Genomic DNA, 26,797 nt, shown 5'->3' with positions numbered 1-26,797 from the left:
GCCTACACCACGCACCAGGCTTCCAGTGCTTTCCAGAGCCCTGTTCCTCCTCCACGCACTCTCCCTATGGTGCGTGTCTCCAGCCCAGTGCCTCCAGTTCCGGCACCACGCACTAAGCCACCTGTGCGTCTCCAGAGCCCTGTACACACTGTTCCTTCTCCCCGTACTCGTCCTGAGGTGCGTGCCGCTCAGCCGGTGCCACCAGTGCCGGTACCACGCACCAGGCAAATAGTACGCTTTGCGAGTCCAGTGTGCCCTGTCCCTGCTCCCGCACTAGGCTTGAAGTGCGTGTCTCCAGTCCGGTGCCTCCAGTTCCGGCACCACGTACCAGGCCTACAGTGCGTCTCAGCCGGCCAGAGTCTGCCGTCTGCCCAACGCGCGCCTGAACTGTCCGTCTGCCAAGCGCCGCATGAACTGCCCGTCTGTATTGAGCCTTCAAAGCCGCCCTCTGCCATGAGCCTGCAAAGCCGCCCGTCTGCCATGAGCCTACAGAGCCTTCGCCAGACAGGAGGCCGCTAGAGCCTTCCGCAGACCGGAGCCGCAGAGCTTTCCGCCAGACAGAGGCAGCCAAAGCCTTCCGCTAGACAGGATCAGTCTGAGCCATCCGTCTCCGCAGCAGCGCATCTGAGCATCCGTCTCCGCAGAGCCATCTGAGCCATCCGTCTCGCAGGCCATCTGAGCCATCGTCTCCCCAGCGCCGTCTGAGCCATCGTCTCCCCCAGCCGCTGAGCCATCCGTCTCCCCAGCGCCGTCTGAGCCATCCGTCTCCCCAGCGCCGTCTGAGCCATCCGTCTTCCCGAGCCATTAGAGCCGCCCGTCTGTCCCGAGCCGTCGAAGCCGTTAGTCAGTCAGGAGCCGCTAGAGCCCGCCAACCAGACAGGATCTGCCAGAGCCGCCAACCAGACAGGATCTGCCAGAGCCGCCAACAGAACAGGATCTCCAGAGCCGCCAACCAGACAGGATCTGCCAGAGCCGCCAACCAGACAGATCTGCCAGAGCCGCAACCAGACAGGATCTGCCAGAGCCGCAAACCAGACAGGATCTGCCAGAGCCGCCAACCAGACAGGATCTGCCAGAGCCGCCAGCGAGCCATGAGCGTCCAGAGCCGTCAGCCAGCCATGAGCGTCCAGAGCCGTCAGCCAGCCATGAGCGTCCAGAGCCGTCAACCAGCCATGAGCGTCCAGAGCCGTCAGCCAGCCATGAGCGTCCAGAGCCGTCAGCGCCATGAGCGTCCAGAGCGTCAGCACCATGACGTCCAGAGCCTCAGCAGTCATGAGCTGCCGCTCAGCCAGAGCGGCCATTAATCCAGAACTGCCCCTCAGTCCAGAGCTGTCTCTCTGTCCGGAGCTGCCTTTCAGTCCGGAGTTGCCCTCTATCCTGAGCTACCTCTCTATCCTGACCTACCTCTCTGTCCTGTGGTATATCTCTGTCCTGAACTACCTTATCCCGTGCTGCCTCTTGTCTCGATGTTACCCAGGAAATAAGTGTGGGGAATAGGAGGGTGGTCAGTCTGTAGGGGGAAACGGAAGCTGGGATTGACTATGGTGGGGGGGACCTCGCCCAGAGCCTGAGCCACCACCGTGGTCACGATGCCCACCCAGACCCTCCCCTAAACTTTGTGCTGGTGCGCCCGGAGTTCCACCTTAAGGGGGGGTTATGTCACGTTCCTGACCTGTTTTCTGTTAGTTTTGTATGTGTTAGTTGTGTCAGGACGTGAGTTTGGGTGGGCAGTCTATGTTTTCTGTTTCTATGTTGGTTTAAAGGGTGACCTAATATGGCTCTCAATTAGAGGCAGGTGTTTTTATTTCCTCTGATTGAGAGTCATATTAAGGTAGGTGTTTCACACGGTTTGTTTGTGGGTGGTTGTCTCCTGTGTCTGTGTCTATGTTGCACCATACGGGACTGTTTTCGGTTTGTTTGTCGTTTCGTTTTATGTAGTCATTTTTCCTGTTGTGCTTTCTTCGAGTCACATGTAAGTTCTTACGTTCAGGTTTGTCTACTCCGTTTGTTGTTTTGTTAGTTATATCAAGTATAGTTCGTTTTCGTATTCGTCTGTTTTGTTTAATAAATTATCATGTCAAATCGCAACGCTGCATTTTGGTTTAATCCCTGCTCCTCCTCTTCGGATGAAGAGGAGGAGGAACGCCGTTACAGGTATGATGCTACAAGCTTTGCACACCTGTATTTGGGGAGTTTCTCCCATTCTTCTCTGCATATCCTCTCAAGCTCTGTCAGGTTGGATGGGGAGCATTGCTGCACAGCGATTTTCAGGTCTCTCCAGTGATGTTAGATCGGGTTCAAATCCGGGCTCTGGCTGGGCCACTCAAGGATATTGAGAGACTTGTCCCGAAGCCACACCTGCGTTGTCTTGGCTGTGTACTTAGGGTCGTTGTCCTGTTGGAAGGTGAACCTTCACCCCAGTCTGAGGTCCTGAGCGCTTTGGAGCAAGTTTTCATCAAGGATCTCTCTGTACTTTGCTCCGTTCATCTTTCCCTCAATCCTGACTAGTCTCCCAGTCCCTGCTGCTGAAAAACATCCCCACAGCATGATGCTGTCACCACCATGCTTCACAGTAGGGATGGTGTCAGGTTTCTTCCCGATGTCACGCTTGGCATTCAGGCCAAATAGTTCAATCTTGGTTTCATCAGACCAGAGAATGTTGTTTCTCATGGTCTGAKATTCCTTTAGGTGCCTTTTGTCAAACTCCAAGCGGGYTGTCATGTGCCTGTTACTGAGGAGTGGCTTCCGTCAGGCCACTCTACTGTAAAGGCCTGATTGGTGGAGTGCTGCAGAGATTGTTGTCCTTCTGGAAGGTTCTCCTATCTGCACAGAGGAATTCTGGAGCTCTGCCAGAGTGACCATCGGGTTCTTGGTCACTTCATTGACCAAGGCCCTCCTCCTCTGATTGCTCAGTTTGGTAGTCGGCCAGCTCTAGGACGAGTCTTGGTGGTTCCAAACTTCTTCCATTTAAGAATGATGGAGGCCAATGTGTTCTTGGGGACCTTTAATGATGCAGACATGTTTGTACCCTTCCCCAGATCTGTGCCTAGACACAATCCTGTCTTGGAGCTCTYCGGACAATTCCTTCCACCTCATGACTTGTTTTTTGCTCTGACATGCACTGTCAACTGTGGGACATTATATAAGCAGGTGTGTACCTTATGGTATGTTACATTTCGATTGGTATGTATAAATATGTGGATTTCCATCACCCATTTTGTGTGTATACGAATCACAATTCGTATTATATGTTACGAATTAGCAAAACGTACAATATGTCACACATTTTTAAAACATACTATATGTTACAATTTGAAAAACGTATGATATGTTAAAAATTCTTGATAGGTGGCTAGGTGGCTAACYTTAGCTAGCTTGCTAACGTAAGCTAGGCTAGGGGTTAGGGTTAAGGTTATGATTAAGTTTTGGAGTTATGTTAAAAGGTTGAGGTTCGGGGAAGGGTTAGCTAAAAGGGTTAAGGTTAGAGTTAGGGGATGGGTTAGCTAAAAGGGTTAAGGTTAGGGTTAGCTATCGTCCTAAGTAGTTGCAAAGTAGCTAAAAAGTATTAAATACTGGAAAAGTTGCTAATTAGCTAAAATGCTAAAGTTGTCTGTGATAAGATTCTAACTTGCAACCTGTGGGTTGCTAGACGTTCGCACTATACGCACACCCAACCACTCTGACCAACCATCTTGCTTTTGGTTTTCTTAAGTAACCATATGTAACCATAGCAAACTTACATATCATACCAATAATTTGARTATCCCAGATTTACATTTACTATGTTATGTCTAGTCTGTGAGACCAGACGGACACTACTTGACCACTGCTCACTGGTGACAACCTGCACTTATGGAGTGGCCACTGAGAAATGCATGGTTATGCATGGTTACCATGCATAAACATGCACGAGTGGAACCCGCTGCGCTCCCTAACAGTTGACAGCCTTGAGAAGTCACCAAAATGCTGAAACCAAAACTGCTGTCTGTATTTCTCCATTTGAATAAGATAAGAAAAAAAGAAGAAACCCGCACACTGCTCTTGATAGTATCATTGCTCTTTAATAAGCTTTAGGTATCGGCGACAAAGCAAATATACATCTAAAACCATTTCATTTTACAAGATCTATAATCTCAAGAGCATAAAAAATAAAAATGTATGATTTGGAGATAGATGAACAACTGGCGCGGATTAAAAAGAGAGATTTAGTGCAGACATATTTCTTCAAAATAGCAAGCAGAGTGTTCGGTCCCACTAAAACAAGGGACAGGATTTTCATCGTGTCACGGATGCCCAAACGACCCGTGTGCATGCTTAAGCCTGCAAGCCAAGTGCCGACAAAAGGTCGACATGGGTCAGTGCGGCCATAGCATCAGGAGCACGGGACAGAGACAGTGGTACTTCAAGGACAGAGATGCCTTTGGATTTTAATGACGCCACACACCAGGACTGGGTTAACCAAAGGAGGTCCATTGTCAAGAGTTGGATAGTCTATGAGATTTGTCGAAGTGGGCAAGCTGACGGTGACCGAGTGAGCAAGCTGACGGTGGACCGAGTGAGCAAGCCTGACGGGTGACGAGTGAGCAAGCTGACCCGGTGACCGAGTGAGCAAGCTGAGGTGACCGAGTGAGCAAGCGACAGCGTGACCCGAGTGACAAGCTGACGGTGACCGAGTGGGCAAGCTGACGGTGACCGAGTGAGCAAGCTGACGGTGACCGAGTGAGCAAGCTGACGGTGACCGAGTGAGCAAGCTGACGGTGACTGAGCTGGAGATGTTGGTTGAGGAGAGAGAGAAAAAGATTCAGAGAACTCCCTCACTTGTCCTGCGTTTTACTTTGACACCCTCTGAGGCTTATAAGGTAAATCATCAATGAGTAGTGCTACCATGGCTCTTAGAGCCCATTAAATTAATTGTCTTACTCACTTTTCTTTGTCTCTTCTCCAGGCCAGAACACTTGCCAGGCTGACCGGTCCTTCTCAACGGACTAATGTGCCTTGTGTGTGAGCAGTCCGGTCCACACAGTGCAAGGTTAACAGGTACCCATGCACTCACGATCTCCGACCCTCTGAAGTGGTCAAAACGCTTGACAAACATGGCAAGGGATGCATCAGTCAGAATGACCCCCAAGCTGTGTTTGAGAAGGTAGTGATCTTATCAAAAATAACATGGCAATCATTATCTGCCTAAGTGTAGGCCTATGTGTGTGTTTATTAACATCGATGCAACCCCATCAGCAGGGCATCCCTGTAGTGTCAGAGCGTCTGGATGACCTGATGTCCAGTCCAAGCAGAATGGAGGGGGGCAAAGTGACAGTGAAGGATTTGGCTGAGGGCATCAAGGCCTGGAGCCAGGTGAGGGAGTGGGAGGAGAGGGCCAGCTGGGGTCACAGGAGCCTGCCAGAGAGAGGGGAGCTAAGACTACCCCTGGAGCTGGAGAAGGGGGGTAACGGACATAGAGAGAGTGAGGGAAAGGGAGCAGTGGGCCCTGAGCCCCCCAGGTTAGTAAAGATGGAGACATGATCTTCTCAGCTCATCACCCAAACAGCATTGTGTAGCATTGTGTTAGGTTSTATGATGTGATTGAATGGCTACAAATGCAGTGCTAGAAATAACTCCCATTGTCTACTCCCCCTCCTCTCATCTACTGTCCTATCCTCCACTCTCCTCTCCCCTCCCTCCACTCCTCTCAGTGCCAAGCCAATATGGAGCTGTGGTTTCAAGGAGGGCTTGGGGAGGCAAGGTGCCAAGCTCCTATCCCTCCCAAGCCCTGAGATGTGTCTGGAGACTCCCCTGTCTCAGGAGCAGGCTGTCATCCAGCAGCAGCGCCACAACAGAATCAAGGTGAGGGCAGGACCATTACAATCAAATCCTACAGGCAGGATGCCTCCTGTCCTGAGACAGTTGTCACTACAGAGCATCAAGGCTCTTAAGGTCACTCTCTCTTTCAATGGCCCTATCATGACCTAACCTCTGACCTCTAACCTTGTCGGCACTAGGGCATGCAGGATAAGGAGGTGCTGGCCATCATGCGGACAGTGTGTATAGGGAACCCCACCCAGGACGCGCACTCCAACCCGTCCTCTCTGGGGGGAGACATGGCCAGAGTGGTGGACAGGTTTAGGAAACAGTGTCTGGGGGAGTATCTGGACTCACCGGACCAGTGTCACACAAAGCGGGTCACAGTTCCTCAAGGTTCCGTTTTAGGACCACTATTGTTTTCACTATATACTTTACCTCTTGGGGATGTCATTCGAAAACATAATGTTAACTTTCACTGCTATGCGGATGACACACAGCTGTACATTTCAATGAAACATGGTGAAACCCCAAAATTGCCCTCGCTAGAAGCCTGTCTTTCAGACATAAGGAAGTGGATGGCTGCAAACTTTCTACTTTTAAACTCGGACAAAACAGAGATGCTTGTTCTAGGTCTCAAGAAACAAAGAGATCTTCTGTTGAATCTGACAATTAATCTTGATGGTTGTAAAGTCGTCTCAAATAAAACTGTGAAGGACCTCGGCATTACTCTGGACCCTGATTCTTCTTTTGACGAACATATCAAGACTGTTTCAAGGACAGCTTTTTTTCTTACGTAACATTGCGAAATCAGAAACTTTCTGTCCAAAAATGATGCAGAAAAATGTATCCATGCTTTTGTTACTTCTTGGTTTAACTAATGCAATGCTCTCTACTTTCCGGCTACCGCGATAAAGCACTAAATAAACTTCAGTTAGTGCAAAATACGGCTGCTAGAATCCTGACAAGAACCAACATTTTGTATCATATTACTCAGTGCTAGCCTCCCTACACTGGCTTCCTGTTAAGGCAAGGGCTGATTCAAGGTTTTACTGCTAAGCCTACAAACATTATATGGGCTTGCTCCTACCTATCTTTCCGATTTGGTCCTGCCGTACATACCTACACGTACGCTACGGTCACAGACGCAGGCTTCCTAATTGTCCCTAGAATTTCTAAGCAAACAGCTGGAGGCAGGGCTTTCTCCTATAGATCTCCATTTTTATGGAATGGTCTGCCTACCCATGTGAGAGACGCAGACTCGGTCTCAACTTTTAAGTCTTTACTGAAGACTCATCTCTTCAGTGGGTCATATGATTGAGTGTAGTCTGGCCCAGGAGTGTGAAGGTGAACGGAAAGGCACTCGAGCAACGAACCACCCTCTGTCTCTGCCTGGCCGGTTCCCTCTCTCCACTGGGATTCTCTGCCTCTAACCCTATTACAGGGGCTGAGTCACTAGCTTACTGTGCTCTTTCATGCCGTCCCTAGGAGGGGTGGGTCACTTGAGTGGGTTGAGTCACTGACGTGATCTTCATGTCTGGGTTGGCGCCCCCCCTTGGGTTGTGCCGTGGCGGAGATCTTTGTGGGCTATACTCGGCCTTGTCTCAGGATGGTAAGTTGGTGGTTGAAGATATCCCTCTAGTGGTGTGGGGCTGTCCTTTGGCAAAGTGGGTGGGTTTATCCATCTCCTGTTTGGCCCTGTCCAGGGGTATCATCGGATGGGGCCACAGTGTCTCCTGACCCCATATGTCTCAGCCTCCAGTATTTATGCTGCAGTAGTTATGTGTCGGGGGGCTAGGGTCAGTTTGTTATATCTGGAGTACTTATCCTGTCTTATCCTGTGTCCTGTGTGAATTTAAGTATGCTCTCTCTAATTCTCTCTTTCTCTCTTTCTTTCTCTCTCCGGAGGACCTGAGCCTAGGACCATGCCTCAGGACTACCTGGCATGATGACTCCTTGCTGTCCCAGTCACCTGGCCGTGCTGCTGCTCCATATTCAACTGTTCTGCCTGCGGCTATGGAACCCTGACCTGTTCACCGGACGTGCTACATGTCCAGACCTGCTGTTTTCAACTCTCTAGAGACCGCAGGAGCGGTAGAGATACTCTTAATGATCGGCTATGAAAAGCCAACTGACATTTACTCCTGAGGTGCTGACTTGCTGCAACCTCGACAACTACTGTGATTATTTTATTTGACCATGCTGGTAATTTATGAACATTTGAACATCTTGGCCATGTTCTGTTATAATCTCCACCCGGCACAGCCAGAAGAGGACTGGCCACCCCTCATAGCCTGGTTCCTCTCTAGGTTTCTTCCTAGGTTTTGGCCTTTCTAGGGATTTTTCCTAGCCACCGTGCTTCTACACCTGCATTGCTTGCTGTTTGGGTTTTAGGCTGGTTTCGTACAGCACTTTGAGATATCAGCTGATGTAAGAAGGGCTATATAAATAAATTTGATTTCATTTGATTTGATGACAGTCAACCAGGCCACACTGGAGAGACGTGAGAGCCATAGGAAAACACCACACATACATAAAATAACTCACACCCACAGTACACAAACACAGTACACAAACACAGTACACAAACACACAAGAAACACCTTGAGGCAGGCATTAGGTAAAGCACACACATATACTCCTTTGGCTATACACACAAACAATTCCAGATGATGTTGACACCTTTTCTTTCTAATCACATAACCTCATGTCACACAAGTACCCTTCATTACTGAGTAATAGCACTTTAAAGCTCCATGATTGCACTTTAAAGCACCTTTATTGCACTTTAAAGCACCTTGATTGCACTTTAGAGCACTTTAAAGGCCCAGTAACCGTACTTAAAACACCAGTAATCACACTTTAAAGCACCAGTAAAAGCACTTTAAAGCAACAGTAATCACACTTTAAAGCAACAGTAATCATACTTTAAAGCACCGGTAATAGTACTTTAAAACACCAGTAATCACACATTAACGCAACAGTAATCACACTTAAAAGCAACAGTAAAAGCCCTTAAAGCAACAGTAATCACACTTTAAAGCAACAGTAATCACACTTTAAAGCACCAGTATCACACATTAAAGCAACAGTAATCACACTTTAAAGCACAGTAATCACACATTAAAGCAACAGTAATCACACTTTAAAGCACCAGTAATCACACTTTAAAGCACCAGTAATCACACTTTAAAGCACCAGTAATCACACTTTAAAGCAATATTAATCACACTTTAAAGCACTAGTAATCACCCTTTAAAGCACCAGTAATCACACTTTAAAGCAACAGTAATCACATTTAAAGCACCAGTAATAACCTTTAAAGCACCAGTAATAGCACTTTAAAGCACCAGTAATATCACTTTAAAGCACCAGTAATATCACTTTAAAGCACCAGTAATCACACATTAAAGCACCAGTAATAGCACTTTAAAGCACCAGTAATACACTTTAAAGCACCAGTAATCACACTTTAAAGCACCAGTAATCACACTTTAAAGCACCAGTAATAGCACTTTAAAGCACCAGTAATATCACTTTAAAGCACCAGTAATCACACATTAAAGCACCAGTAATAGCACTTTAAAGCACCAGTAATAGCACTTTAAAGCACCAGTAATCACACTTTAAAGCACCAGTAATCACACTTTAAAGTAACAGTAATCACACTTTAAAGCACAGTAATCACACTTTAAAGCACCAGTAACACACATTAACGCACCAGTAATCACACTTTAAAGCCCAGTAATCGCACTTTAAAGCACCAGTAATCACACTTTAAGCACCAGTAATCACACTTTAAAGCACAGTAATCAACTTAAAGCACCAGTAATCACACTTTAAAGCAACAGTAATCACACTTTAAAGCCACCGAGTAATCACACTTTAAAGCACTAGTAATAGCACTTTAAGCACCAGTAATCACACTTTAAAGCACCAGTAATCACACTTTAAAGCAAACAGTAATCACACTTTAAAGCACCAGTAATCACACTTTAAAGCACTAGTAATAACCCTTTAAAGCAACAGTAATCACACATTAAAGCACCAGTAATCACACTTTAAAGCACCAGTAATCACACTTTAAAGTAACAGTAATCACACTTAAAGCACCAGTAATCACACTTTAAAGCACCAGTAATCACACATTAACGCACCAGAATCACACTTTAAAGCACCAGTAATCGCACTTAAAGCACCAGTAATCACACTTTAAAGCACCAGTAATCACACTTTAAAGCACCAGTAATCACACTTTAAAGCAACAGTAATCACACTTTAAAGCACCAGTAATCACACTTTAAAGCACTAGTAATAGCACTTTAAAAGCACCAGTAATCACACTTTAAAGCACCAGTAATCACACTTTAAAGCAACAGTAATTCACACTTTAAAGCACCAGTAACACACTTTAAAGCACTAGTAATAACCCTTTAAAGCAAACAGTAATCACACATTAAAGCCCAGTAATCACACTCTAAAGCAGCCAGCTAATCACACTTTAAAGCACCAGTAATCACACCTTTAAGCACCGTAATCACACTTTAAAGCACCAGTAATCACACTTTAAAGCAACAGTAATATCACTTTAAAGCACCAGTAATCACACTTTAAAGCACCAGTAATATCACTTTAAAGCACCAGTAATATCACTTTAAWGCACCAGTAATCACACTTTAAAGCACCAGTAATATCACTTTAAAGCACCAGTAATCMCACTTTAAAGCACCAGTAATAGCACTTTAAAGTACCAGATATAATATTGTACTTGCATAGGGTAGTTCAAATACTTTTTTGATGTTGGAATATGGAATATGGTTACTGGGCTATTATTTTGTATGTGAAAGTAATAAAGACTAACACTGACTGACTAGCATTTTTGTCCTTTTCAACTTTTTGTTTCAAGTGTAAGGATAAGAATTGGATGTTAGTGATTGGTTTGTAATGCATGACGAGTTCCTATGAACAGAGATCTGTATATAATGACGAGACACTAATGTATCCGCCCTAACAATGGGAGTAGTTGTCCCAAAGGCGGGAAGACAGGCGACAAGTTTACATCCAAAATAAGCTCATTGTAACGTATTGGGTTTATTTCGGACAGATTTTGGCGAGAGTGAAAACTCTCGCTTCGCCTCTTCCTCTCTGCTATAAACTGCTATGCCTTCTTTACGCGTGGTGGCTCCTTAAAGATAAACGCAGTGAGAATGAATTTGAGCCGTGCTGCGCTGACGTAGGGGACTTTGGCGTAGACCCAGACGAGGGTACAGGAGAGGAGAATAACGGAGAGAATAAGGACTGTTATCCTGGTTTTATTTGGCCTATGGTTTTGCAGGAAATGTTCTTGGCATTTTGATCAACCAAACTGGACATGCGGTACAAATTTATTTGCTGGKGTACAATGACCTGTGTTCCATTTATTGAGATACAACATCATATTTTACATAATCAATTGTAAACTATACCACAAATTAGAATGTCCTTCATAGTGACGTTCAAAATGCTTAATTGAACTATTCTAGATATACAATCTGAAAACGTATTATTCTGTCAATGTGCCAATATTATTATAGAGTAGCTACTCCTCGAAAGAAATAAAACAATTGGGGATTAGTTAGCCTATTTTTGCGCCATATTCTAAAGTAAAATCGACGACGGTCTCTGAAAAATATATAACTGAGTCTCAGAGAGAGGGAGGGGTTCAGTGACCCTGCGGCCGGACATTGGAGAGGGAGGGGAAAAGTGACATATCCCCAGGACACCACTGCCTCTTCTTGCGCTCTCTCTCTGTTCCCCTGGAGAGCACGGAGGGGGACTTGAACGGCAAGAGWCACATCATGCAACATAATGGTAATGGGAAGGAGAAGCAGTCGGTGAACCAATCCGACCCTCAGCTCCAGGGGACGACTGGTGGCAGCGGACCACACATCCCAGGCAATGACACCCTAAGCGGTCCCACACTCTTCCAACTGCCCGCTCATTCCCAACTGGAGTTCAAACGCAACGCAGTCACAGAGGACTACAAAATAACAACTCAAGTACTAGGACTGGGTATCAACGGGAAAGTGCTGGAATGCTACTGCAAGAAGACAGGGGATAAATGTGCGCTCAAGGTGTGTGTGTGTGTGTGTGGTGTGCTCGTGTGTGTGTGTGTGTGTGTGTGTGTGTGTGTGTGTGTGTGTGTGTGTGTGTGTGTGTGTGTGTGTGTGTGTGTGTGTGTGTGTGTGTGTGTGTGTGTGTGTGTGTGTGTGTGTGAGAGAGAGAGAGAGAGACCAATCAGTCATCAGACCCAGGGAACCATGTATTTTAGGTCTTGCTTGCTTTCTTTCCTTGCCCACTGATGTAAATGACAGGACACATGATAATGTATTTGCAGTGGTGATGATAAGGGGGAGAATAGTAATTAATTATTCACTATTCTTCCATCTCAGACAGTCTCCTCAGTCTCTTGCATCTTTCTTATTGGTTTGCTAGTACCAATGGAATCACGTCCTTTGTCTGATTTGCGTTGGAGTTGTATGAAGGACATACGCCCACCTTGGATATAATGCTAAAAACATATGATTGCCAGTCACATCCCCAATAATTTACAGTACATACGTGGGCATCAGTGCACATGCATGCAGTATACAGTGTCTGATGTGCAGAAGTTGACATTCGTGCAGGGAAGTTACTGTCACCTGAGTCTCCCCTTCTTCCTCCCTCTGATATATTTACTGTACCAACAAACAAGACRAAGTTGCCTTTCTCTTTTAAAGAGGTCCACTTAAGCATTGATAACACCAATAGATCAGGGCAGATGAAACTGTCTCTCTGTGAGCCGGTTTGGAGAGGAGCCACAGGCGGCAACAGTGCTGCCCTTTAAACTAACTAGATTACTCCTGCACATACAGATAGTGGATTAATCTGGGGAGAGACAGGGATGTGCTGTCTGGGACCAGGTCTTATGCAGAGGGTTTTTTGTTAGTGCCTGTGGTCAATGTAATTTTGTATGGACATTGCCATGCTCTGTCTGGACTGATTCTATGTTCCATCTAGGAGGATTTACTCTGGTGAGGTCCTAAATTAGGGATGGGCAACAGGGACCACAGTGTGCAGACTTTTGTTTCAGCCATGCTCTGACATACCTGATTCAACTCATGAAGGCCTTCAGTTTACATTGCTATTAGTTAAACCTGGTGTGTTTGTACTGGGCTGGAACAATAGCCTGCATATAATGTGACCAAAACTGTCCATCCCTGTCGTTAAGTTCTGCCTTGGCATGCACTCTACGCTCTATCTATCCTTCTGGACACGGGGTTCTGTGGTCTGATTAACTGTTGAGTGTTTACTTCCATTCTTTGAAGGTCAACCACTGAAGCCACTGTGAATACATGCTTATGTTCTGTTCTGTCAGTGTTTGTGTTATGAACAATGTTTAGGCTGAGTATTAGGTTCCTCCTCTATAAACAGTTTAATCTCAACCTGCCCTCTCCTTCCTGTCCCACAATGCACTAGTTCCTGTCATAAACAGAGGAGAGGCTAGTTTCTCTGACTGTGGTGTCTGGGGACATGGGATCCCTCCCAACCTCACATCCAATCCCTTTGCAAGGTTGTTATTACTGGTACATTTTGAATGCACTCATAAAATGCAGCATGCATTCTTAAAGTTCTGCAGGGAATCCTCCTGCAAAGCAAATKACATTTTTTTTCAATCACTTTGGTGCAATTTTAAGTATGTGGTACATATTAAAAACTCTAAGCACAAAMATCTAAACAGAATCTAAATAAAAAATCTAAACAGATCATCAAATAGCTCATGTTTCAAAATTCCAAGCACATTTTCAATTGACTGAGTACAACAAATACCTATGGGACCTATGATTTCTTCATCCGGCTCGGTATGTGCCACCATTTGGAATTATACTGTAGTGTAGTGTACAATGCACTGCTGAAATGCCTGGATTGTACTAGGCTCCCGAGTGGTGCAGCGGTCTAAGGCAATGCATCTCAGTGCTAGAGGCATCACTACAAACCCTGGTTTGATTACAGGCTGTATCACAACCGGCCGTGATTGGGAGTCCCATCGGGCGGCGCACAATAGGCCCAGCGTTGTCCGGGTTCGGGTTTGGCCATGGTAGGCCGTCATTGTAAATAAGGAATTTGTTCTTAACTGACTTGCGTAGKTAAATAAAGGTTAAATAAAAAAAGAAATAATAATATATAACAATATATTCCAATCGTTATCTGAATTTCTGTTATACAATGTAAGCCGATAGATTTCAAGCAGAGAGACGGGAGAGGCGATACTGTATCAGTTAACAAGTCACGTAGAAAAGGTGATCTTTTTCAATGTTGCATGGGGCAGGAATGGCATACAACACCGTGCTCCTTTTWTTACAATAGCCAACTGCTTTAAAATACCCCTATTTCTTATGATTTGTCTTACATTTGTGCTCTATAAGGATAATGAAACTGTAAGAATGACATACTTCTCAAAATGCCCACAAACTGCAATTGGATACACATTATAAAAAATAATGTGCTTGTCAAGTTACAGTATTATCAAATGCTGTATGAAAAATGATATTTACCATCTACTATTCTTTCTATTCAGCACTTCAAAAAGAACAGTTTTGAAATGTATATATATATACATTTTTTTGCTATTGGATTAAATGGTAGTTAAAATGACTAAATGGTGAGTATCAATATCTGATGTATTGGTGACTAAACTAAATGTATTTTATGGAAAACTTAGATTTTGCATGAATGACTCAGGGATGAAAGATGTGTGAAACCCCAATGAATGCAAAATCAAAGGTTCTGAACATGAAGTACAATTGTTTTCAGTTAAGAGTTTTGTACTTAGAGTTTAGAAAATATACCACTTACATCTGAAAAATGTGCCAAATTGACTGAACAAAAACAGTAATATGAATGAATGGTTCCGGTTTGTATTTTGGATGATGGAATGACTGATATGAGAGTATGGAGAGACTGTGTACGTGTGTGTGTGTTAGAGTGAGAGAGAGCAAGAGTGAATGAGTGAGAGAAAGAGAGGTGAGAGAGAGAGAGCTGTGGGACAAAGATTGGTCACAGGGCTTTTAACCTGATTGAAGCTGTTATTATGCTCTTGATCAATTCCTCCAAGTGGCTATAGACAACATGTACGCATGCACACAAAAACACACTCACAGCACATACATGTTGCACATTCACATTCACGTTCCAATACAGATACAAGCTGCACCCATCATCATACCTTGTCATAGTAAATACTGTATGTTTCTGAAACCTGCACAATATTATCTCCCTTCTTTCTCTGTGTTTCTATCCCCACCTCCTCTGTGGTTGCAGATTCTGCATGATAGTCCTAAGGTGCGGCGGGAGATGGAGCTTCATTGGAGAGTGTCGGGGGGTCCATACATTGTTCGCATCCTCAGCCTGTATGACAACATGCACCAGGGGGAAAAATGCCTGGTTATCATCATGGAGTGGTAAGGAACACACAGACTACATAAACCAGAATGCATCTGTCTATGATGTATGTATTCTCTCTTAGCTTATCTAGCATGTCAGTCTAGACTTTAAAAACATTACTAATGACTAGGGCCAGGAGTTTTTCCTGGTCAGGTCACGTGGTCAGAAAAAAAACTCCTGGCCCTAATGAAAGTCTACACAAACATCAAATGATGTTCCTTGGTCATTGTGTTTGGGCTCTGTAGATTGGGCTCAGTAATTGCCTAGTAATTACTAAGGGACAATGCTTKCCTTGTTTAGTGGAATAGCTTTGTTGTCTTGTTAAAAACTTCTTATGGCTGCAGTCCCGTTAATGGGATCGATATGACAACAGCCAGTCGAAGTGCAGGGCGCCAAATTCAAAAAACAGAAATCTCATAATTAAAATTCCTCAGACATTCATGTGTCTTATATAATTTCAAAGGTAATCTTGTTGTTAATCTCACCAAAGTGTCTGATTTCAAATAGGCTTTTCAGCGAAAGCACTACAAACGATTATGTTAGGTCACCACAAAACCACAATAATCACAGCCATTTTTTCCAGCTAAAGATAGCTTCACAAAAACCAGAATAGAGATCAAATTAATCACTAACCTTCGATTATTTTCATCAGATGACACTCATAGGACTTCATGTTATACAATACATGCATGTTTTGTTTGATTAAATTCATATTTATATCAAAAAATCAGAGTTTACATTGAGGCGACTAGATTCACTAGTGGCAAAAACATCAAGTGACTTTGCATAGCCACATCGTTTCAACAGAAATACTCATAAATATAGATGATAATACAAGTTATACACATGKAATTATAGATATACCTCTCCTTAATGCAACCGCTGTGTCAGATTACAAAAAAACTTTACGGAAAAAGAAACCCACGCTATAATCTGAGACGGCGCTCAAAAGTAAAACACCACAGCCGCAAAGATGGCGTCAACATAAACAAGAAAATATATGATAAATATTCCCTTACCTTTGATGATCTACATCAGAAAGCACACCAGGAATCCCAGGTCCACAATAAATGTTTGTTTTGTTCGAAAAAATCCGTTATTTTTGTCCAAATACCTTCTTTTGTTAGCGCGTCTGGTTTACATATCCAAACGCTAATTCTGGTCAGCGTTATATCGGACAAAAACTTCAAAAAGTGATATTACCGGTCGAAGAAACATTTCAAACTAAGTACAGAATCAATCATTAGGATGTTTTTAACATATAGGTCCAATAAAGTTCCAACCGGAGTATTCTTTCTTGTCTTCGTGAGTAATGGAACTTAAGTGACTTCCATGAGGAAAAAGCATGATCAGAAAATGGCTGCTTGATGGACACCTGACTGATTCTGCTATCATTCTCTCCCACAACATCATAGAAGTCTCATTATAATTTCTATTGATGGTTGACATCTAGTGGAACCCCTAGGCAGTGCACAATCATATCTCAAGGGGATTTCATTTGGGACTCTGGTGAATACATACAAGCTCAGATTTCTGACTTCCTGTTTTGATTTCAACTCAGGATTTTGCCTGCCAATATGAGTTCTGTTAATCTCACAGACATAATTCAAACAGTTTTAGAAACTTTAGAGTGTTTTCTATCCAATACTACTAATAATATGCAAATATTAGCAACTATGACTGAGGAGCAGGCCGTTTGATATGGGCACCTTTCATCCAAGCGTGTCATTTACAGTGCTCTGTGATTTACAGTGACCCGTATGCTCTATGTTAATCAGATTTATGTCATGGCTTTTAGTCAGAGGCTTCAGAGATCATGAGGGACATAGGTACGGCCATCGAGTACCTCCACCACATGGACATAGCTCACAGAGATGTCAAGGTGGGACTATACTCCTAGACACACATCACTCACAGACATGTACACCCCTGTATCTCTTTCATCTGACACTCGCTGACAGGTGTCTTTACCACTGGTGGTTTTAGTGATGATGAACTTATTGCTTTCGTCTTTTTTACACCTCCCTCCACACGGACATAAACACACAACAGCCTGAAAATCTGCTCTACACCACCAAGGAGAGCAATGGTGTTCTGAAACTGACTGACCTCCACAACTCCCTCCAGACACCCTGTTACACCCCTTACTATGTTGGTGAGTGGTTGGGTCAGTTACACCAGTAGTAGTGTAGTATACTATCCAGATGTGRATGGTGTGTAGGCTATAACGTTTTATGGTTGACTTTTCCCCACATATTGTCCCTGTCTCTGCCTGTCTGTCTGCCTGACTAGTTGTCTCTTGGTCTCTATTTGTGTCTGTCTGTCTATCCATCAGCCCCCGAGGTGCTCGGGCCAGAGAAGTATGACAAGTCATGTGACATGTGGTCTCTGGGCGTGAYCATGTACATCCTGTGAGTACCTAGTGTGTCTTTGTGCTATAAGTGTGAGAGTAAGTGTGTGAGAATCAAGTCACAGGCTTCTTATTCACTCTCACTCTCCCTACTGTTCCCTCCTGGGCCTCATTTCTACTCTCCCTTCTCTGCACTTCCTGGTTCTCCTCTCCCTCTCTTTCAACACTCGGTTCCTCATGGTCCACTACTTGCTTTCTACCTCTCCTTCTCTCCCTCCTTGTATTTAGTATGAATGACTGTTAAATGATTGTTAAAGGACGGTTAAATTACTGTTGAATTGCTGTTGAATGAGTGTTAAAGGACTGTTAAAGGTCCGTTAAAGGACCGTTAAATGACCGTTAAATAACTGTTAAAGGACTGTTAAATGACCGTTAAATAACTGTTAAAGGACTGTTAAAGGACTGTTAAATTGCTGTTATATTGCTGTTGAATGACTGTTGAATGACTGTTGAATGAGTAAAGTGTGTGCTGTATCCCCAGGCTGTGTGGATTCCCTCCGTTCTACTCGAACACGGGCCAGGCCATCTCTCCAGGGATGAAGCAGAGGATCAGGATGGGCCAGTACAACTTCCCTAACCCTGAGTGGGCCGAAGTGTCGGAGGAAGGTCAGACTAGAGACAATTGAATACTGTGGGGTTGAATGGTCTATACTAGAGGCTTCACTGCAATACAAACTATGTTCTGCTAATTACAAAATATTTTGGACGGATTCGTCTACGGTTGTGATTTGTAGGTCCTTTGACAAAGATCTTGTCTAGTTTACCTGATGTTCATGTTTTATTTGATATGCTTGTTGACCTATGACCATACCCTCTGTGGCCAAACAGCTGATCAACCAGCTGCTGAAGACAGACCCAAACGAGAGGATGACCATCGGGCAGTTCATGAACCACCCCTGGATCAATGTGAGGGTGCTGCTTACTGCATGTCTGAGAACACTGTCTGAGTGCGGTTGATAATATGAGACCCGTGTGATGTGCTGTGTGTGTGTTGTCATGTGTTTGGGTGTGTGTGTGTGTGTGTGTTGTGTGTGTGTGTGTGTGTGTGTGTGTGTGTGTGTGTGTGTGTGTGTGGTGTGTGTGTGTGTGTGTGACGATTAAAGCAGTCGATGGTGGTTCCTCCGACTCCTCTGCACACATCCCGTGTTCTGACAGAGGACAGAGAACTGTGGGACGATGTCAAGGTGAGTCTAGAGAGCTGTCAAACACTGCCACTCCGTGGTATGAAAAACACTGCATATCAATGGCCCAGTTTAATCTAACTCTAACACTAAGAAGCCACTAGATGGTGTTAAACAGTAAATTTGTAAAACCCATATTGCAACTATCTACAGTGCCTGTGGAAAATGATCATACCCCTTGACTTATTCCAAATGTAAATAATGTTGTTGTGTTGCTGCCTGAATTCAAACTGGATTAAATATTTTTCTCACCCATCTACACACAATACCCCATAATGACAAAGTGAAAACATGTTTTTAGGAATATGTGGCAAATATATTGAAAATGAAATAAAGAAATATCTAATTGACATAAGTATTCACACATCTTTTCTATGACACTCCAAATTGAGCTCTGATGCATCCAATTTCCTTTGATCACCCTTGAGATGTCACTACAACTTGATTGGAGTCCACCTGTGGCTTATTCAATTGTTTGGACATGATTTAGAAAGAAACCCACCTGTCTATATAAGGTCCCGCAGTTGACACTGCATGTCAGAGTAGAAACAGTATTATGAAGTCTGTGGAACTGTCCATAGATCTCCGAGATTGTGATGAGGCATATATCTGGGAAAGGGTATAAAACATTTGTTGAATGTTTCTGGTCTCCATCATTGGCAAATTGAAAAAGTATGGAACTACCCAGACTCTGCCTAGAGCTAGCTGTCTGACCAAACTGAGTAACCAGGCAAGAAGGACCTTGGTAAAGGAGGTGATCAAGAACCCAATGACCACTCTGACAGAACTACAGAAGCCCTTGACTGAGATGGGAGAACCTGCCAGAAGGACATCAGTCTCTAGAGCACTTCACCAATCTGTGATTTATGGGAGAGTAGCCAGACGGAAGCAACTCCTGAGAAAAAGGAACATGACAGCACACCTAGGCTATGGTGGTGGCAGCATCATGCTGTGGGGATGCTTTTCAGCGGCAGGGACTGAGAGAAAGGTAATGATAGAGGGAACAATGAATGGAGCCAAGTTCAGCCAAATCCTTGATGAGAACCTGCTTCATAATGCAAATGATCTTAGACTGGGGCGAAGATTTACATTCCAACAGGACAATGACCCCAAACATACAGCCAAAGCAACATTGGCTTCAGAACAAGAATGTGAAAGTCCTTGAATGGCCCAGCCAAAGCCCAGACTTGAATCCCATTGAAAATCTGTGGAAAGACTTGAATATTGCTGTTTGCCGCTCTCTATCTAACTTAACAGAGCGTGAGAAAATCTGCAAGGAAGAATGGGAGAAAATCCCCAAATCCAGATGTGTTAAATTGATAGACATACCCAAGACGACTTAAAGGAAAATTGCCTACTAATTGCCTACTTATTTTCCTCTACCTTTTTCATTTAGAAATGTCCCTTTAAAGCTGTAATCCCTGGCAAAGGTGCTTCTACAAAGTATTGACTCAGGGGTGTGAATACTTACTCAGTCAAACGTTTGGACACAAAAGTTCACGGCAATTGGAACGAAAAATCTCAAATTTGGACTCATCAGACCAAAGGACAGATTTCTACCGGTCTACTGTCCGTTGCTGGTGTTTCTTGGCCCAAGTAAGTCGYTTCTTCTTATTGGTGTCCTTTAGTAGTGGTTTCTTTTCAGCAATTCGACCATGAAGGCCTGATTCAGGCAGTCTCCTCTGAACAGTTGATGTTGAGATTTGTCTGTTACTTGAATTATGAAGCATTTATTTGGCCTGCAATTTCTGAGGCTGGTAACTCTAATGAACTTATCCTCTCCAGCAGAGGTGAAACTGGGTCGTCCTTCCTGTGTCGGTCCTCATGAGAGCCAGTTTCATCATAGCTTGATGTTTTTTGCGACTACACTTAAAGAAACTTTCAAAGCTCTTGAAATTTTCCAGATTGACTGACCTTTAGGTCTTAAAGTAATGATGGACTGTCATTTCTCTTAGCTTATTTGAGCTGTTCTTGACATAATATGGACTTGGTCTTTTACCAAATAGGGCTATCTTCTGTTTACCAACCCTACCTTGTCACAGCACAACTGATTGGCTCAAACGCATTAAGAAGGAAAGAAATTCCACAAATGAACTTTTAACAAGGCACACCTGTTAATTGAAATGCACTACCTCATGAAGCTGGTTGAGAGAATGACAAGAGTGTGCAAAGCTGTCATCAAGGCAAAGGGTGGAAACTTCGAAGAATCTCAATTATAACATATATTTTGTTTTTTTAACACTTTTTTGGTTACTACATGATTCCATATGTGTTATTTCATAGTTTGATGTTTTCACTATTATTTTACAATGTAGAAAATAGTAAAAATGAAGAAAAACCCTTGACTGAGTAGGTGTGTCTAAACTTTTTACTGTTACTGTATGTAAATTAGATATTTCTGTATTTATTTTTCACGAAATTTGCACAAATTTCTAGAAACATGTTTTCTTTTCACTGTCATTATGGGGTACTGTGTGTAGATGGGTGAGCATTTTTAGATTCAGGCTGTAACACAACAAAATGTGGAATAAGTCAAAGGATATGAATACTTTCTGAAGGCACTGTATCTGTACTGTCTGGATCCAGGAGGAGATGACCAGTGCTCTGTCCACCATGCGTGTGGACTATGTCCAGGTGAAGATCAAAGATCTGGACACGTCCAATAACCCACTGCTCAACAAGCGACGCAAGAGAACAGCTGCTGGGGGTTTGAGGGAGAGGAGTGAGGAGGGGGAGGTGGTGCGGGATTAGGAGGAAGAAAAAAAAACTCTAGGCTACTGATCTTGTGTTTATATTACTTATTTTATTAATTCCTCACAGTTTTTTAAAGTCAGAATACAAACACCCCAATATTCTTAGGAGTTGATAAAGCCCTTCTGTTGAATAAACTTCTGTTGAATCCCCCTCAAGTGCTCGACTGCATTTTATACGACGGGTGTGTCTAATCCTGAATGCTGATTGGTTGAAAGCGCATTCCAGCCGGGGTTTATTCCACAAATTACCACCAGCTAAATCTATGACGTTAAAATGCCTATTTACAATGTTCCACCTGACTGCGCATTCCACTGTCTCATCATCCCAGGCAGGGAAGTTATAAACTTGATCTCCACTATAAAAAGCATCTAGACATTATGTCACATTTCCTTTAGACTAACATTTCATTTTCAACAGCGGAGATTTGTATAAACCTTGCAGTCTCTCCGACATTTGCAACATTGTTTCAATATTCAAATTCGATCTCCAACTGTCCAATGGTAATGAACTTGTAGGAGTCGGGAGTCGGAACGAGAGAGAGAGGCAGGCAGCGTTTCTCAGCCAGTCGAAATAATGAATCAGCTGGCATCATTTTTCGGATATATACAAAGAAATGTCAATTGATAAAAGGTCAAATGAAAAGAAGTGCAGCTAGTTTGCAGACTTTCCAGCTTCAGTTTGAAGTTATTGTGTGAGCTGTGTTGTTGGCTAAATAACGCCGAACAGAATTCTCAAATGAGCGGTGCTTAGAAAATACCTGCTCATGGGCTTTATTCGTCTCGAGCTCACAGATCTAAATATAACTGCGATAAAGAATGAGACCCAGACTACCTTAACCTCACTAGGGTATGTGGGACGGTAGCGTCCCACCTCGTCAACAGCCAGTGAAACTGCAGGGCGCCAAATTCAAAACAACAGAAATCCCATAATTACAATTCCTCAAACATACACGTATTTTACACCATTTTAAAGATACACTTGTCGTAAATCCAGCCACAGTGTCCGATTTCAAAAAGGCTTTACGACGAAAGCACACCAGACGATTATGTTAGGTCAGAGCCAAGTCACAGAAAAACACAGCCATTTTTCCAGCCAAAGAGAGGAGTCACAAAAAGCAGAAATAGAGATAAAATTAATCACTAACCTTTGATGATCTTCATCAGATGACACTCATAGGACTTCATGTTACACAATACATGTATGTTTTGTTTGGTAAAGTTCATATTTATATCCAAAAATCTGAGTTTACATTGGCGCGTTATGTTCAGTAGTTCCAAAACATCCGGTGATTTTGCAGAGAGCCACATCAATTTACAGAAATAGTCAAAATAAACATTGCTAAAAGATACAACTGTTATGCATGGAATTTTAGATCCACTTCTCCTTAATGCAACCGCTGTGTCAGATTTCAAAAAAACTTTACGGAAAAAGGACACCATGCAATAATCTGAGTACAGCGCTCAGAGACCAAAACAACCCAAACAGATATCCGCCATGTTGTGTAGTCAACAGAAGTCAGAAATAGCATTATAAATATTCACTTACCTTTGATGATCTTCATCAGAATGCACTCCCAGGAATCCCAGTTCCACAATAAATGTTTGTTTAGTTCAATAATGTCCATCATTTATGTCCAAATACCTCCTTTTGTTCGCCCAGTAATCAAAATTCATGAGGCGCGAGCACTAGGTGCAGACGAAAAGTCGAAAAGTTCCGTTACAGTCCGTAGAAATATGTCAAACGATGTATAGAATCATTCTTTAGGATGTTTTTAACATAATTCTTCAATAATGTTCCAACCGGAGAATTCCTTTGTCTGTAGAATTGCAATGGAATGCAAGCTAACTATCATGTGAACGCGCGTGGCCAGCTCGTGGCTCTCTGGCAGACCTCTGACTCAATCCCCTCTCATTCGCCCCCACTTCACAGTAGAAGCCTCAAACAAGGTTCTAAAGACTGTTGACATCTAGTGGAAGCCTTAGGAAGTGCAATATGACCCCATAGACACTGTGTATTTGATAGGCCATGAGTTGAAAAACTAAAAACCTCAGATTTCCCATTTCTTGGTTGGATTTTTTCTCAGGTTTTTGCCTGCCATATGAGTTCTGTTATACTCACAGACATCATTCAAACAGTTTTAGAAACTTCAGAGTGTTTTCTATCCAAATACTAATTTGGATAGAAAACACTAATCTACTAGTAAACTAATCTACTAATTATATGCCTATTCTAGCTTTTATGGCTGAGTAGCAGGCAGTTTAATTTGGGCACGCTTTTTATTCCAAAATTCCCAATGCTGCCCCCTACCCTACTGAAGTTAAACCTAAAATAAGTAAAGACCTCATTTTGTGTGGATAACCCCCCAAAAATGTTTACGTCAGAGGCAGAAGATAAATAAAAGTGTGCTACACATACAGTGGGGCAAAAAAGTATTTAGTCAGCCACCAATTGTGCAAGTTCTCCCACTTAAAAAGATGAGAGAGGCCTGTAATTTTCATCATAGGTACACTTCAACTATGACAGACAAAATGAGGAAAAGAAATCCAGAAACTCACATTGTAGGATTTTTTATGAATTTATTTGCAAATTATGGTGGAAAATAAGTATTTGGTCACATACAAACAAGCAAGATTTCTGGCTCTCAACAGACCTGTACTTCTTCTTTAAGAGGCTCCTCTGTCCTCCACTCGTTACCTGTATTAATGGACCTGTTTGAACTTGTTATCACTATAAAAGACACCTGTCCACAACCTCAAACAGTCACACTCCAAACTCCACTATGGCAAAGACCAAAGAGTCTGTCAAAGGACACCAGAAACAAAATTGTAGACCTGCACCAGGCTGGGAAGACTGAATTGCAATAGGTAAGCAGCTTGGTTTGAAGAAATCAACTGTGGGAGCAATTATTAGGAAATGGAAGACATACAAGACCACTGATAATCTCCCTCGATCTGGGGCTCACGCAAGATTCACCCCGTGGGGTCAAAATGACCACAAGAACGGTGAGCAAAAATCCTAGAACCACACGGGGGGACCTAGTGAATGACCTGCAGAGAGCTGGGACCAAAGTAACAGACTACCATAAGTAACACACTACGCCGCCAGGGACTCAAATCTGCAGTGCCAGACGTGTCCCCTGCTTAAGCCAGTACATGTCCAGGCCCGTCTGAAGTTTGCTAGAGAGCATTTGGATGATCCAGAAGAAGATTGGGAGAATGTCATATGGTCAGATGAAACCAAATAGAACTTTTTGGTAAAAACTCAACTCGTCGTGTTTGGAGGACAAAGAATGCTGAGTTGCATCCAAAGAACACCATACCTACTGTGAAGCATGTTGGTGGAAACATCATGCTTTGGGGCTGTTTTTCTGCAAAGGGACCAGGACGACTGATCCGTGTAAAGGAGAAATGAATGGGGCCATGTATCGTGAGATTTTGAGTGAAAACCTCCTTCCATCAGCAAGGGCATTGAAGATGAAACGTGGCTGGGTCTTTCAGCATGACAATGATCCCAAACACACCGCCCGGGCAACGAAGGAGTGGCTTCGTAAGAAGCATTTCAAGGTCCTGGTGGGCCTAGCCAGTCTCCAGATCTCAACCCCATAGAAAATCTTTGGAGGAGTTGAAAGTCCGTGTTGCCCAGCAACAGCCCAAAACATCACTGCTCTAGAGGAGATCTGCATGGAGGAATGGGCCAAAATACCAGCAACATTGTGAAGACTTACAGAAAACGTTTGACCTCTGTCATTGCCAACAAAGGGTATATAACAAAGTATTGAGATAAACTTTTGTTATTGACCAAATACTTATTTTCACAATAATTTGCAAATAAATTCATTAAAAATCCTACAATGTGATTTTCTGGATTTTTTCCCCTCATTTTGTCTGTCATAGTTGAAGTGTACCTATGATGAAAATTACAGGCCTCTCTCATCTTTTTAAGTGGGAGAACTTGCACAATTGGTGGCTGAAAAATACTTTTTTGCCCTACTGTAATTTGCTCCTACAACATGCACAGATCAGATCGAGAGGATGAGCACTACTAGGCTATTAAAGTTTCTTACAGGGTGATCAGCTTAAACTTCAATAAATAGAACTATAGGCTCAGTGGCGACCCATCATTCAGGGCAGGTGGGCAGAACCTGTTTGCATGTTATTTTCGGCTATGAAAAGCCAACTGACTTTTATTCCTGATTATTATTTGACCATGCTTGTCATTTATGAACATTTTGAAAATCTTGGCTCTTTCTAATTCTCTCCTTCTCTCTTTCTTTCTCTCTCTCGGAGGACCTGAGCCCTAGGACCATACGTCAGGACTACCGGGCATGATGACTCCTTGCTGTCCCCAGTCCACCTGGCCTTGCTGCTATTCCAGTTTCAACTGTTCTGCCTGCGGTTATGGAACTTGTCCCAGACCTGCTGTTTTAAACTCTTAATGATCGCTATAAAGCATGAAAGCAACTGAAAATTATTCATGATTATTATTTGACCATGCTTGTCACTTATGAACATTTTGAACATCTTGGCATAGTTCTGTTATAATCTCCACCCGGCACAGCCAGAAGAGGACTGGCCACCCCTCATAGCCTGGTTCCTCTCTAGGTTTCTTCCTAGGTTTTGGCCTTTCTAGGGAGTTTTTCCTAGCCACCGTGCTTCTACACCTGCATTACTTGCTGTTTGGGGTTTTAGACTGGGTTTCTGTACAGCACTTCGAGATATTAGCTGATGTACGAACGGCTATATAAAATAAACTTGATTGATTGATTGTATTTTGGCATTTATTCGTGTCACATATCAGTTTGCAAATACTGTAAATGTATTGAGTGAATAAAGCCTCATACAAACATGGTCTCTTTCTTGCTTTCTTGAGTAAGAAAGGGGCAGCCAGTGGAAAATACAGAGCATAGGTGTTGGTAATCTTCTCTAGTTGCGCCGTGATTGGCTCAGTGTTCTGTCACTTATGGGGACACTCCGTCACCGCAGAATCTACAGGGAGAGCTAGGCAGTTCAAGCCCCCTTGGGTTCTGCCATAGATTTACAGTAGAAGTGCCCATCCAAGAAGGCTCAAGGTCATTGGCCACAGATAAAATGACGTCAAATCACGTTATACAGTATCTACCGTAGCTTTGATTGGACTGAACATGTCAACATCATACTTTAAAAATCTTAGCTAGCAAGCTAGACAAGCAGTCATC

At 43.4% G+C, this 26,797-nt stretch overlaps 1 protein-coding gene across 1 annotated transcript; it reads left to right on the top strand.

Moving 5' to 3' along the window:
- Positions 1 to 10,824: 10,824 nt before the first annotated feature.
- Positions 10,825 to 21,161, top strand: LOC111970673 (MAP kinase-activated protein kinase 3). Its single transcript, XM_070445805.1, has 9 exons — positions 10,825 to 11,909; positions 15,136 to 15,275; positions 15,603 to 15,606; positions 17,057 to 17,140; positions 17,311 to 17,413; positions 17,594 to 17,669; positions 18,150 to 18,274; positions 18,497 to 18,574; positions 18,772 to 21,161. Exons 1-9 carry the CDS (start codon positions 11,634 to 11,636, stop codon positions 18,951 to 18,953), a joined length of 1,068 nt encoding a protein of 355 aa, XP_070301906.1. The 5' UTR covers positions 10,825 to 11,633; the 3' UTR covers positions 18,954 to 21,161.
- The last annotated feature ends 5,636 nt before the right edge of the window (positions 21,162 to 26,797 follow it).

Source organism: Salvelinus sp. IW2-2015, linkage group LG11 (assembly GCF_002910315.2).
Source record: "Salvelinus sp. IW2-2015 linkage group LG11, ASM291031v2, whole genome shotgun sequence".
Taxonomy (NCBI): Eukaryota; Metazoa; Chordata; class Actinopteri; order Salmoniformes; family Salmonidae; genus Salvelinus; species Salvelinus sp. IW2-2015.
Note: the sequence above shows the minus strand (reverse complement) of the source record. Positions and strands in the feature narration are given on the sequence as shown.